This window comes from Trichomycterus rosablanca, chromosome 14, assembly GCF_030014385.1.
Source record: "Trichomycterus rosablanca isolate fTriRos1 chromosome 14, fTriRos1.hap1, whole genome shotgun sequence".
Taxonomy (NCBI): Eukaryota; Metazoa; Chordata; class Actinopteri; order Siluriformes; family Trichomycteridae; genus Trichomycterus; species Trichomycterus rosablanca.
The window spans coordinates 2,772,014-2,787,779 of record NC_086001.1 but is presented as its reverse complement, the minus strand read 5'-3'; the positions used below and the strand labels follow the sequence as shown (position 1 = coordinate 2,787,779).

The 15,766-nt window shown below is 37.2% G+C and overlaps 1 protein-coding gene across 1 annotated transcript; it reads left to right on the top strand.

Annotated features, from left to right (window-relative positions):
• Positions 1 to 9,943: 9,943 nt before the first annotated feature.
• On the top strand, positions 9,944 to 11,442 carry LOC134326522 (uncharacterized). Its single transcript, XM_063008701.1, has 6 exons — positions 9,944 to 10,001; positions 10,102 to 10,262; positions 10,345 to 10,451; positions 10,862 to 10,923; positions 11,008 to 11,150; positions 11,275 to 11,442. The coding sequence occupies exons 1-6, from the start codon at positions 9,982 to 9,984 to the stop codon at positions 11,358 to 11,360; spliced, it is 579 nt and encodes a 192-aa protein (XP_062864771.1). The 5' UTR covers positions 9,944 to 9,981; the 3' UTR covers positions 11,361 to 11,442.
• Positions 11,443 to 15,766: the final 4,324 nt, after the last annotated feature.

Sequence of the window (15,766 nt, the reverse complement as noted above, 5' to 3'; positions counted from 1 at the left end):
AAGTAAAAACACGAAGTAAAACGGCTAAATACACTCGCTAATCTGTTGTTGTTTTTTATCTGAACTTACAGATTATTTGTTTATTTCTACGCTACATTTCCAATATATGTTTTGTGTAGATTATATTGACTCATGACTTGACTCGGACTCTAGCCTAAAGACTCGTGACTCGACTCTGACTCTAGCCTAAAGACTCGTGACTCGACTCGGACTCTAGCCTAAAGACTCATGACTTGACTCGGACTCGTATTTTGTGACTTGTAAACATCTCTGCTGTTAACGGCATTGGAAACATCACATTTTAAAATGTTTACATTTACAAGCCAAACACTGGACATCCTTTTTTTGAAACAAATTTGGGTTAAAGAGGCGACATCTGATTGTAGTTCTTAGGGAGTTGGTCTGACCCCAAGACCTAGTTAATGTCTGCCATTTCAACAATATAATGCTTGATGGTTCTTTGTCCACACCAACCACCTGCTCTACTGTGCTTATGGTAAATATTCACCTGCGTCCCCTCCAGGTAAATTGTTGAGCTGCTTTAAATTTCATTACCTCTCTGATTTTTTACTGATTTGTGCAGCTCAGGTAGGTGCCAGACAGCATGGTCGGCAGGTTTTTGCTGAGGGTAGAATGGCTGCTCTTTACTGCCAGGCATTAGTGCCCTGTTCGGGGTGTATAACTGCCTTGGGTCCAGTAATTCTGGGTGACAACAGACCTGCAGTGACCATAACAAGGGTGAAACAATTGGTGAACATAAATGAAATAAAGAATCATGAGAATCATGAGTGTCAGACGGACAGTTGATGGTTACAGATGGTATGCATAACATTCCAAATAATTGGGACAGAAGCATTCCAAGAGTCTTGTAGGGTTAACAAAAATGTAACTTGCACAATGTGGCTTGGTGGTGTCACGTAAAAATTCCAGGAATGTCTCTTAAAAAGTTGAAGGAGGGGTATGTTGCACCATAATATGCGAATACACCGATCAGGCATAACATTAAAACCACCTCCTTGTTTCTACACACACTGTCCAGTTTATCAGCTCCACTTACCATATAGAAGCACTTTGTAGTTCTACACTTATGATTCTCAGCACTGCAGTGACTGACATGGTGCTGGTGTGTTAGTGTGTGTTGTGCTGGTATGAGTGGATCAGACACAGCAACACCATGTCCACTCACTGTCCACTCTTTTATACACTCCTACCTAGTTGGTCCACCTTGTAGATGTAAAGTCAGAGACGATCGCTCATCTATTGCTGCTGTTTGAGTCGGTCATCTTCTAGACCTTCATCAGAGGTCAAAGGACGCTGCCCATGGGGCGCTGTTGGCTGGATGTTTTTGGTTGGTGGACTGTTTTCAGTCCAGCAGTGACAGTGAGGTGTTTAAAAACTCCAGCAGCGCTGCTGTGTCTGATCCACTCATACCAGCACAACACACACTAACACACCACCACCATGTCAGTGTCACTGCAGTGATGAGAATGACCCACCACCTAAATAATACCTGCTCTGTGGTGGTCCTGTGTGGGGTCCTGACCATTGAAGAACAGGGTAAAAGCAGGTTAACAAAGTATGTAGTGAAACAGATGGACTACAGTCAGTAATTGTAGAGCTACAAAGTGCTTCTACATGGTAAGTGGAGCTGATAAAATGGACAGTGTGTGTAGAAACAAGGAGGTGGTTTATTTATGGGGGGATAACAATATATATAATATTACATAGTACATTTCTGAAAGTTTTTCCGAACATATTGTAACAATGAAATCCACCTTCATTCCTCAAATAACTCAAACCATTGTGGAACTGTTCAGGACTTGAATGGCAACATTCTGAGAATAAGTAAAGCTTTCAGAGGAGACAAAGCCTGACCTTACTGATGATCTTCTTCAGAACAGTATACACTACCGGTCTCATTTTTATATTCAAGCAGTTTAATTAGTCCAGTTTCAGTTAGTCGAAAACATAAAGATGAGCACTGAGTGCTAAACTGAGGTCAACTGAAAGATAATCTAATATTATAACTGAGTTATAACTGGAGTGCTTTATTAGAGAACAAGTAATAACATGTAATTCCTACATTAAAGGAAGTAATATATGATAATATTATGGTCTGATGAGTTGAATTTGAGTTTCATTTGAAGGAAGTCAGTAAATGACTTTACACAGCAATAACAAACAAATCAGCCTCTTTTATTTCTTATAATCATTATCATAGTTATATTATAGTTATAGTCATCTTTTACAATTAAAGGTAGAGATGGAACGATCCATCGCCTATGAATCGGTATCGGCCGATTTTTAATCAAAATATGCTATCGGCGATCGGTCGATATTTCCTAAATGTAGCCGATCCGATGGTGTGATATATAAAAGATCACGTTAAGTTAACAGCTCAGTGGATTGATCCAGACTTTGAGCTACGAAGCACCAACCATCGCATCAAAATTCGTCAACAATCACACAGAAACCATCGTGAAAGCTCTTCATGACCTAAAATAACATCATTAACGTTGTGCATCATACACACGATGTAATTTTGCTGATTGTAATATTTACTTTAAAAAGATAATTCAACCCGGTCACATCTGAGTGGATTCTATCAGCACGTTATATAAACTCCTGGTTCACTTTGGTAAATCGTGAGCGGTTCTTGCTTGTGATGTAGACGAGAACAGAAAACGTTACAGAGCCAATCAGAGGCAAAAGTTTATTTATTACCAAATTCGTTAGTTCAGGATCATCTGCTGAACTTTTAGGATCATCAGAAAACTTTTAGCTGCTTAGACGGAACGAGTCTGACTCGGTTACAGATCTGTGGCAATAGCAGTTTAATTAAGCTTTTTAATTAAGCTTTTTAATGTAAGAGAGTCACACAAAATGTTCTGTATTAGTTGGTGTTTATTTAAAACCACGACATTAATTAATAACAGTAAACACGGAGAGATAACTGAGAAGATAAACTTACGCTTCGCATAAAATGAATCGACTCGTGAATCACTTTGAGCGATACAGTGAACAGATCATTTCTCTTAAAGGCACACACACACACACGCACACGCTGTTGCTTTCGGTTTATCTTCACTGTGAGGCTCTTTTTAAGGTTTTTCAGACTGAACTGGATAACATTAAACCTGTGTGTGTGTGTGTGGTCAGTTAGACTAATGAAATATGTCTGATGTTGTTGTTTGATGTACTTTATTTACTGCAAAATTTGCAGCTCCCCCCCAATCGGAATCGGCTATCGCCCGATATCCCTGAAAGGAGATCAGAGATCGGAATCGGTGCCAAAAACCTAGATCGGTACATCTCTAATTAAAGGTGTACGACTATGGAATTACCTTCAGAAATTAAAACCCAATACGTATTGACAGTTTTTAGTATAAAGGTAAAGCAGTGGTTTAAACAGAAACTAACGTGTGAACACTAAGTATTAGTTGATATACAGATATAAAGATGGACTCATCACAGATAAAATCACTCACATGAGTATGTTGTTTTATGTATTTTATGTATTTACCTTTTGTTTTATTTTGTTATAAAAGCCTAACCAGGGGCCGGGGCTGCAAATTGCAGAAAAAAAATAAATAAATCTAACATTTACAAACTCAAATAAAACGGAGCACATCAGGGTTTTATAACACACTGCTCATCACAGCTTATTTGTCTTGACCTTTATGATAAAAGAATACTTTTAATTTTGAGTTTTAAGTTTAAGATGATCTTCTGAGGATGAACCTGATGTGGTTTCATAGCATTTCATCGACAATTAGTGCTTTGTGAAATTTTAAAGGAAGTAGTTGGGTACAGGTATACCAAAGAGGCAAAATAGTAACACAAAACATAAAATTATTTTTTAATATTATATCCTAACAGTATTGAACATTTCGAACATATTGTTTAAGTTGATTATCTGAGGATGAAGTGCTTTCATACCATTTCCAAATTTTTTTTTTTTACTGACAGGCGAGTCCAAATTCCATCTATTCTAAATCATTGTTGTTTTTCAAGTTGTCCTAGTCATACTCTTTAACTGCTCAGCTATTGGTTGACGGGTGCTTTTCAACTCATGGGATCGGAATGACTTGGCTCTGTCATTCAGTACATCCTTTGTTTAAATGTGTGTTACCTGTTCATTCTTTAGAACTGCTTCACACAACAAGTTCTGCTGTTGAATACGGGTGAGTAGCAGCTACGTTCTCTCCTCTCAAGCTATTTTTGACTTGAAATTCTAACTAGTAGTAACTTAACATAGTAAAATAGTAACTTAGAAGAACATTTTATTATGAAAAACTGAATTACAAAATGTTGAGATTCTAAAAATGTTGTTCTTTAATATTACATTATAATTACATCTGTTTTAATGAGTTGTTCTTGGTTGACCGAGCAGTATTAATATAAATCTAGAATATATCATTGATATTAATTATATTTTTAATCAATTATATCTCATTTCCATTTAGGTTAGGAAAGCCATCCAAATAAAATGGACCTGAGGATTTTGTTGGGAGTTTTGTGCCTGATTGGTGAGTTTTAATTATTTCTGTTCCTAATACTCAATATTAAAATGTTATTATTCTTAGTTTCGGCTGTTTTCTCCTTACTGTCATCATGTTTAAAATATGGAAAGAAAAAAAATACTTTTTTTTGTCTTTTCTTTGGCAATGCAGCTATAAAACTAACTCTTAAAGCTTTAAATTAGCAAAGAAGCTCATTTTTTCATTTACTAAATTCAGAGCTACTTAAAATTTTGAGGTTATTTTACACAGACTCAACGATGGCAGCTTTTGGCAGAACCAGAATTTGAATGTACTTCCTCTTATAGAACAGAACACCTTTATTTGTCATATTTACATATACACATGTACAGTACAACGAAATTCTTTCTTCACGTATCCCAGCTTGTTTGGAAGTTGGGGTCAGAGCGCAGGGTTAGCCATTGGGTTAAGGGCCTTGCTGAAGGACTCAACACTGAATGCAAGGCAGAGCTGGGATTAGAACTTGCAACCTTTCAGTTGATAGCCCAAAGCTCTACCCACTAGGCTACCTCTGCTTTTATTTAATAGCCCAAAGCCTTAAAGAGTAATCCACCACTTCCACCAAGTTTTGTAACTTGTAAGATATGTCACTATCATTAAACCTAAAGAAAGATTTTAATAATAACATGTTTTAAGAATCACTAGCAAACCACTTTTTTAATTAAAATAAGTCCTGGATTTGACTGTTCCAGTAAAAATCTGTACTTTAATAAGATTTATAAAGATTGCCTCCAGAAATAGATTACATTTACATTTTCAGCATTTAGCACACGCCTTTATCCAAGGCGACTTACAGTACTATGACAGTATATTATCTAAGCAATTGAGGCTTAAGGACTTTCTGATTACTAGTCCAGTACTTTAACCGGTAGGCTACAACTGCCCCTTGGTTTCCATCGTCACTGTGCGTTAACAGAGAATGGATTAAAATTGGCCATGGGGCTCGACAAGAAATGTAAAATAAAATCTGTACATGAATAGAGAGTCAGCGTAGCTGCAGGACAGGGTAGAGCTGAAGGTGAGAAATCTTGTAGGACAGGATTCCAAAAATGTGACAGCTACTTAATATCAACCAGTTAAAACAAAGGACGTGAACCTGTTGGTGCTGTGCAGCTGGAAGAGGGATGTGGTCGAGGCGTTCTTTGTGTATACAGTTAAATAACGTTTGTGTATACAGTTAAATAACAGGTTATTAATGTAAACAACACAGTGACTTAGAAATGCTTTAGAAAACAAATCTTGTTTTTTTTTCCTTTGGTGACAGCTACAAAACTGCTGTTAAAAACTTTGATATTTTAAAAGTATTTTTTTTTTTCAATTGGCAAATCTAAAGCAATATATCTATCTATCAGCTATGGTGCTGCTAACACTCATGTTGCTATACACCTGCTGTTAGACCATGGTTAGAATTATGGGTGGATTGGGGAGTCTGACCCTCCTAATTAGTACTTGGGCCAAAAGGGGGCCATTAATTAGTAGCAGAATAGCTACTTCCATTATCATACAGCACATTTTGTGGCTTACACAACTGCAACCTTAATAAAGACGTGACCAATAATGCCATACCAGAAATGGTTTGGTCTACTTTGGTCTGAGTGTCGACCCCCTCAACTGTCACTGTATAATTCATACTCTGTGTTGGACATATGTACACATTCCCCTGAGTTAGAATACAAGTACTAACCAGTGTTGGTCCAAGAAGGTAAATTACAAACCAGGAAAGCACAAAACAGCATGTTCCATCCAACTGTTCCATCCAGCCTCAAAGAAGAGTGTTAGAAACAGTATTAACATTAACCTTGCCTTTTTATTAATGATAAAAATAGATCTGTATTGAACAATTATGATTGAAAACCACAAAGGTTTCAAGTCTATTTAATGAAGGATGAGGCCAAAAAGGATTTTGTACATACAGAATGCTCACATCATCTGCTATCACTATTATCTTCATTATACGATTGATAATGCTAATCAATCAATGTATTGGCGTTAGGTAGATTTGTAGTAATAGTATTTGTCTCTGTCATATAGCTGTAGCTGCTGCTGCTGTAAACGAAACTGTAGCTTCTGGATCGGGAAACAACACTTCAGTAGCAACCAATCAGACTGCAACAAACAACTCTTCTACATCAAGTAATCAGACTGCAACAAACAACTCTTCTACATCAAGTAATCAGACTGCAACAAGCAACTCTTCTACATCAAGTAATCAGACTGCAACAAGCAACTCTTCTACATCAAGTAATCAGACTGCAACAAGCAACTCTTCTACATCAAGTAATCAGACTGCAACAAGCAACTCTTCTGCATCCGGCAATCAGACCGCCAACAACACTTCTGCATCCGGCAATCAGACCGCCAACAACACCTCTGCATCCGGCAATCAGACCGCCAACAACACCTCTGCATCCGGCAATCAGACCGCCAACAACACTTCTGCATCCGGCAATCAGACCGCCAACAACACTTCTGCATCCGGCAATCAGACCGCCAACAACACCTCTGCATCCGGCAATCAGACCGCCAACAACACCTCTGCATCCGGCAATCAGACCGCCAACAACACCTCTGCATCCGGCAATCAGACCGCCAACAACACGTCTGCATCCGGCAATCAGACCGCCAACAACACCTCTGCATCCGGCAATCAGACCGCCAACAACACCTCTGCATCCGGCAATCAGACCGCCAACAACACCTCTGCATCCGGCAATCAGACCGCCAACAACACCTCTGCATCCGGCAATCAGACCGCCAACAACACCTCTGCATCCGGCAATCAGACCGCCAACAACACCTCTGCATCCGGCAATCAGACCGCCAACAACACCTCTGCATCCGGCAATCAGACCGCCAACAACACCTCTGCATCCGGCAATCAGACCGCCAACAACACCTCTGCATCCGGCAATCAGACCGCCAACAACACTTCTGCATCCGGCAATCAGACCGCCAACAACACCTCTGCATCCGGCAATCAGACCGCCAACAACACCTCTGCATCCGGCAATCAGACCGCCAACAACACCTCTGCATCCGGCAATCAGACCGCCAGCAACACCTCTGCATCCGGCAATCAGACTGTAACAAACACTACAACCTCAACAAACAATTCCATAATTGCAGCGATTTATAAGCTGGTATTCAGCCTCAACGAAACCTTCGATTCGAATCTAAGCAACACCAACTCAGACCAGTTTAAAGCGAAAGCTAAAAGTATCACTGATAAGGTATTTTACACTAAGAATTCTACACTAAAACATTTAATTTTTTTATAAATACAGTTAAAATGTTGTACATTAGCCATGTAGTTTAGCAGGTAATCATACTTTTAAAAACATCCATAATCAGGTCAAATCTGACAGATTCAGTCATTTCTATGCAATATAAATGATATTTTATACTATAGCTGTGAGGTTATATGTCAGTCAAATGCTATAAGATACATTCATGTGCATTCATGTTTGTTAGCATCTATAGTACATATAAATTATTTGCTAATTGTATTTCATCCTAAATGTGACACATAAACTTGACAAAGCTTCACTGATAATATACAAATGATTGATTTTTGCAGTTGGAACCAGTGTACAAGAACAAATACAGCAACTTTGTGCGCATGGTCATTTCAAAATTCAGGTAAGAATGCTCTGGCTCTAATGAATTGTACTTGTGTCGTTTTATGCTTATATTTTTATTGTGAATTTTAACCTAAATTCTTGTGTGGTTTCAGCAACGGCTCCATAGTGACAGAATCCAACCTTGAATTTACCAACACTACCAATGCCACCAGCACTAACATTACAGATGTGAAAAACACCTTTCTCAATGCAACTGCTAATGACACGAGCTTAAACGTCATTTCAGGCTCTGTTAACGTCGCCGAGAACCCGAGTTAGTATGAAGTCACGCTCACATTAAAGTTCAGCAGTTTATTAGAAATGTGTTTACTAATTCACATTTAACCTTTCAACAGTCTCAAAATTGAAAGTGTTCTTCAGTATCAACGAAAACTTTGATTCGAATCTAAGCAGCAGCAGCTCGAGCCAGTTTATAGCCAAGGCTAAAACTCTCACTGATAAGGTATTTTCCTCTAAAAATGCAATTCATAAAACAAAGTTAAAGTTGCCACACAAGTACTTTTAGCAGGTCATCTTACTTTAAAAAAAAAAACATCCATAATCAGGTCATAACTAAAAGATTTAGAAATATAAATGATATATAAATAAATATAATATATGTAAATGAATATAAATCATTTAGATCTATGTAATATAAATGACATTTTATGATATAACTGTGATGTAATATTTAATTAACATGCTTTAAATACTATTTATGTGCAGTTTTGTTTGTTAGTATCTACAATAAATTAACCGTTAGCATTTGTATTAGCGTATAAAATATTTGCTAAGTGTATTTCATCCTGAATGTGACACATGAACTTGACAAAGCTTCACTGATAATGTACAAATGACTAATTTTTGCAGTTTGAACCGGCGCTCAAGGCCAAATTCAGCAACTTCCTTCGGATGGTCGTTGTACAATTCACGTAAGAAAGCTCTGACTCTGAATGATAAAATACTATTTAGAATTATTATTGTGAATTTTAATCTCATTTTTTGTGTGGTTTTAGCAACGGATCTATTAAGACAGAATCCAGCCTCGAATTCTCTACCAACACTACTAACATAACGGAGGTGGCAAACGCATTAAATGACACAATTAAAAGTGACTCGACTTTAAACATCAATGCAAGCACCCTCACTGTGAACTCAGGTCAGTATAAACTCAGTCACATTAAAGCTTTTATGGTGCTTAAGTGTATCGTTATCATTCTTATATTTAACCAGTTAATCAAGATTCGGTTTATTCTGAACTGTCTTTTTAAAATATTTTTTACAATGGAACTTCAGCAAATACAACCTCAACGAACACTACAACCTCAACGACCTCAAGTTCAGTAGTTGCAGTGATTTACAAGCTCGTCTTCAGCATCAACGAAACCTTTAATTCAAATCTAAGCAACACCAGCTCAGTAGAGTTTATAGCCAAGGCTAAAACTCTCACTGATAAGGTATTTTACACTAAGAATTCTACACTAAAACATTTATATTGTTTATAAATACTGTTTTAGCAGGTAATCATACTTTTAAAAACATCCATAATCAGGTGAAATCTGACAGATTCAGTCATTTCTATGCAATATAAATGATATTTTATACTATAGCTGTGAGGTTATATGTCAGTCAAATGCTATAAGATACATTCATGTGCATTCATGTTTGTTAGCATCTATAGTACATATAAATTATTTGCTAATTGTATTTCATCCTAAATGTGACACATAAACTTGACAAAGCTTCAGTGATAATGTACAAATGATTGATTTTTGCAGTTGGAACCAGTGTACAAGAACAAATACAGCAGCTTTGTGCGCATGGTCATTCTAAAATTCAGGTAAGAATGCTCTGGCTCTAATGAATTGTACTTTTGTCTTTTTTTTTCTTATATTAAATTTTTATTGTGAATTTTAATCTCAATTCTTGTGTGGTTTCAGCAACGGCTCCATAGTGACAGAATCCAACCTTCAATTTACCAACACTACCAATGCCACCAGCACTAACATTACAGATGTGAAAAACACCTTTCTCAATGCAACTGCTAATGACACGAGCTTAAACGTCATTTCAAGCTCTGTTAACGTCACCGAGAACCCGAGTTAGTATGAAGTCACGCTCACATTAAAGTTCAGCAGTTTATTAGAAATGTGTTTACTAATTCACATTTAACCTTTCAACAGTCTCAAAATTGAAAGTGTTCTTCAGTATCAACGAAAACTTTGATTCGAATCTAAGCAGCAACACCTCGAGCCAGTTTATAGCCAAGGCTAAAACTCTCACTGATAAGGTATTTTCCTCTAAAAATGCAATTCATAAAACAAAGTTAAAGTTGCTACACAAGTACTTTTAGCAGGTCATCTTACTTTAAAAAAAAAAACATCCATAATCAGGTCATAACTAAAAGATTTAGTAATATAAATAACATATAAATAAATATAATATATATAAATGAATATAAATGATTTAGATCTATGTAATCTAAATGATATTTTATGATATAACTGTGATGTAATATTTAATTAACATGCTTAAAATACTATTTATGTGCAGTTTTCTTTGTTAGTATCTACATTAAATTAACCGTTAGCATTTGTATTAGCATATAAAATATTTGCTTATTAGCGTATTTCATCCTAAATGTGACACATGAACTTGACAAAGCTTCACTGATAATGTACAAATGACTGATTTTCACAGTTTGAACCGGCACTCCAGAAGAAATTCAGCAGCTTCCTTCGGATGGTCGTTGTACAATTCACGTAAGAAAGTTCTGGCTCTGAATGATAAAATACTATTTAGAATTATTATTGTGAATTTTAATCTAATTTTTTGTGTGGTTTTAGCAACGGATCTATTAAGACAGAATCCAGCCTCGAATTCTCTACCAACACTACTAACATAACGGATTTGACAAAAGCATTAAATGACACAATTCAAAATAACCCGGCTTTAAACATCATTGCAAGCACCCTCACTGTGAACTCAGGTCAGTATAAAATCAGTCACATTAAAGCTCTTATGGTGCTTGAGTGTATTCATTATCATTCTTATATTTAACCAGTTAATCAAGATTCGGTTTATTCTAAAATATGTGTTTTATATTTTTACAGGCTATAAAGCAGGAATGTTTGGCTTACTTGCTTTGCTCTGGATGTGTCTCGTATCACTTCTGCTTCCTGAGGCATTGCACCATTAAGCTCAGTCCTGATCAGGAAATGTTCACCATAACTTAACATGAAAACACTTTTCCTATTTTGTGTGAATTTCTTGATTTATCCTCTATAAACAGTAACTACATCTATGTATTTTAACTATGCATGTTAATCATTTGATTTATGATATGAAGGGAATACAGCAGGGAAACGAGTCTTTATTATAATAACACAAACGTATCTGTATGTCGTTATCTGTTACTGAAGTTTAATGAGGGTGATGATTGCCTGAAAATTTCTTCACATGTAGAATGTTTTACAGTGATTTTTAAGCTTAGCACAACACTGTCTGTTTTGACAAGGGTCAATAATGTATAGAGAATAACATATAGAGAGCTGTGTCAGAAAGGGCATCCCGTGTAAAAACTGCAGAATGATGTGCTGTGGCAACGCCTTAATACTGGAGCAGCAAAGTCATTATTACAGATTATCTTATTATTATTATTATTATGTGGATAATGCTATGTAGATAGTGTTTTTCCAGCATATCCTGTATACTGTTTAGATCCTCAGGTTTCTTGAATGCTTGTTCATTATAATTGTACAATTCTAACTGTTTTACGAACAGCTTAAAACTGCTATGAAATGGCCAATCAAATGGTTTTGACCTTGGCATTGTAGTTGGTGTAAAGCTAAAAACAAAATACAGCAGGAATTTAAAAAAGGATTACCTAAGTTAGGTGTCAGAACAATTAAAAACATATGTCCAGTTGAGTACACATCAGGTAATACTGTTGACTGTATGAAGAATTAAATTTGGTTTTTAAATGCTTAGTGTATTTTTATAATGAAAAAAACTTTAAATGTGTTAAAATCTTGTTATTTAATATTATGGGTTGACAATAAATCATTTGCTATAAAACTACTAAGAATTTACTTTTTAACATACATACACACCTTTATATATCTGTAAATTGTCCTTAAATGCATTAGAAAATAAAGGTTCACATGTTTTACCCACGTCTCTCAGTCTGTTTTATGTATAGTTAAAATAAATCAGTTACATTTGAGCCTCCATACAGATTTATCTTTAAAGTTACATTTAATTTTAATACATTTAAAATATTCAGACCCCTTGACTCTTCGCGCACTTTATTGTGTTGTGGATTTAATATAACGGGTGTGTTCGAAAACTTAGTGAGCTGCCTTGCTGTCTTACTGTCTACACAGGCAGCTGCCTCAGTAGAGGATTCTAATAAGCCATCAACTCATAAGGCAGCTTATTCGAACGCGCTACTTAGACAGCGATAACATCGGGTATTGCTTACCAAGCAACACAGTTAGCCTCATGCCATTCAAACCAATGCTACTAGACGCGCTAGCATGTCAAATAACATCTCCCTCTGTGTACCGAAAATGGTTAAACTGCCCCTGACAAGCCCGAACTTGCAAATAAAAACACTTGTACAAGTTTTTACAAATTAAAAATCAATGATAATTTATTTACGTTTGAAAATAACTCGTTTCTCCACACCGTCCTCCATATTTTTTGTTTTTCTGTGAGCAAAGTTGTGCCACAATGAATGCTGGGATTTCCTTCGCTGCCTCGGCAGCATCGGATGCTCACTCGTTCTTGAGTCAAAATAGCATTGGAATTGTAAGATACCTTAGTAGGCAGCATTTTAAGGCATCTTGGATTTCTTCTCAAGAGCGCACACAGGATAACATAAAATGTGTATGTAGAGAGCAGAGATGTTCACAATTCACAACATACGAGTTAGAGTCGAGTCACGAGTCTTTAGGCTAGAGTCCGAGTCAATATAATCTACACAAAACATATATTGGAAATGTAGCGTAGAAATAAACAAATAATCTGTAAGTTCAGATAAAAAAACAACAACAGATTAGCGAGTGTATTTGGCTGTTTTACTTTCCTCGGTACCAGTTAAAAGCTTCAACTGACGTTTTATTTTCATTGCAAATCACGGCACAGTGGCCAAAATCCAAAACACAGCAAAAAATCCATAATACTGCTTACCTTAGCTTCTGTTGTTCCAGATGCTATTACATTTATAAGTGTGTGTCCCATTAGGAATAGAATCTGTTATTTTGTAAATGTGCTTATAATTAAAAACCTCCAAACTTTCCCAGTTGTGAAGTAAAACAGGAAGTCGTTAGAAAGTCGATCGAGCGTTTCATTACCACGTCATCTGTGTGACGCTGCAAACTAAATGAATGCAAATAACAGCATTTCTTACTAACAATTACAATCAGAAGCTCTGATTGGTTCAGAAAGTGGTTCTTACAATCATTAGCGGCAATTCTGTAGGAGAGTTCCATTCACATTACCTGTTACTGTGAAGTGCACTACGTAGGGTACTCCACCATTTTAAGTGAGATTCAAATCCAAAGGTAACGAAAATGTTCAAATGAAGTGAACTTCAAACTGTGTAGGGAGTAGGGAGCAACGCTTTATCACTACGCCAGAAGCTGGCTGGAACATTTACCCATTGTGTGTGTTGTGGGTTAAGACGGCTGGAGCGTTATTATTATTAGAGAGCAGAAAATAACATGATTAGAATGATGTTGGATCATATATATATACAGTGTATCACAAAAGTGAGTACACCCCTCACATTTCTGCAAATATTTCATTATATCTTTTCATGGGACAACACTATAGACATGAAACTTGGATATAACTTAGAGTAGTCAGTGTACAGCTTGTATAGCAGTGTAGATTTACTGTTTTCTGAAAATAACTCAACACACAGCCATTAATGTCTAAATGGCTGGCAACATAAGTGAGTACACCCCACAGTGAACATGTCCAAATTGTGCCCAAAGTGTCAATATTTTGTGTGACCACCATTATTATCCAGCACTGCCTTAACCCTCCTGGGCATGGAATTCACCAGAGCTGCACAGGTTGCTACTGGAATCCTCTTCCACTCCTCCATGATGACATCACGGAGCTGGTGGATGTTAGACACCTTGAACTCCTCCACCTTCCACTTGAGGATGCGCCACAGGTGCTCAATTGGGTTTAGTCCATCACCTTTACCTTCAGCTTCCTCAGCAAGGCAGTTGTCATCTTGGAGGTTGTGTTTGGGGTCGTTATCCTGTTGGAAAACTGCCATGAGGCCCAGTTTTCGAAGGGAGGGGATCATGCTCTGTTTCAGAATGTCACAGTACATGTTGGAATTCATGTTTCCCTCAATGAACTGCAGCTCCCCAGTGCCAGCAACACTCATGCAGCCCAAGACCATGATGCTACCACCACCATGCTTGACTGTAGGCAAGATACAGTTGTCTTGGTACTTCTCACCAGGGCGCCGCCACACATGCTGGACACTATCTGAGCCAAACAAGTTTATCTTGGTCTCGTCAGACCACAGGGCATTCCAGTAATCCATGTTCTTGGACTGCTTGTCTTCAGCAAACTGTTTGCGGGCTTTCTTGTGCGTCAGCTTCCTTCTGGGATGACGACCATGCAGACCGAGTTGATGCAGTGTGCGGCGTATGGTCTGAGCACTGACAGGCTGACCTCCCACGTCTTCAACCTCTGCAGCAATGCTGGCAGCACTCATGTGTCTATTTTTTAAAGCCAACCTCTGGATATGACGCCGAACACGTGGACTCAACTTCTTTGGTCGACCCTGGCGAAGCCTGTTCCGAGTGGAACCTGTCCTGGAAAACCGCTGTATGACCTTGGCCACCATGCTGTAGCTCAGTTTCAGGGTGTTAGCAATCTTCTTATAGCCCAGGCCATCTTTGTGGAGAGCAACAATTCTATTTCTCACATCCTCAGAGAGTTCTTTACCATGAGGTGCCATGTTGAATATCCAGTGGCCAGTATGAGAGAATTGTACCCAAAACACCAAATTTAACAGCCCTGCTCCCCATTTACACCTGGGACCTTGACACATGACAGCAGAGAGGGACAACGACACATTTGGGCACAATTTGGACATGTTCACTGTGGGGTGTACTCACTTATGTTGCCAGCTATTTAGACATTAATGGCTGTGTGTTGAGTTATTTTCAGAAGACAGTAAATCTACACTGCTATACAAGTTGTACACTGACTACTCTAAGTTATATCCAAGTTTCATGTCTATAGTGTTGTCCCATGAAAAGATATAATAAAATATTTGCAGAAATGTGAGGGGTGTAGTCACTTTTGTGATACACTGTATATATATATATATATATATATATATATATATATATATATATATATATATATATATATATATACAGTACAGGCCAAAAGTTTGGACACACCTTCTCATTCCTGTGGTGTTTCTTAATTTTTTTAAATTTTCTACATTGTAGATTAATACTAAAGACGTCCAAACTATGAAGGAACACATATGGAATTATGTAGTAAACAAAAAAGTGTTAAACAAACCAGAATATGTTTTATATTTTAGATTCTTCAAAGTAG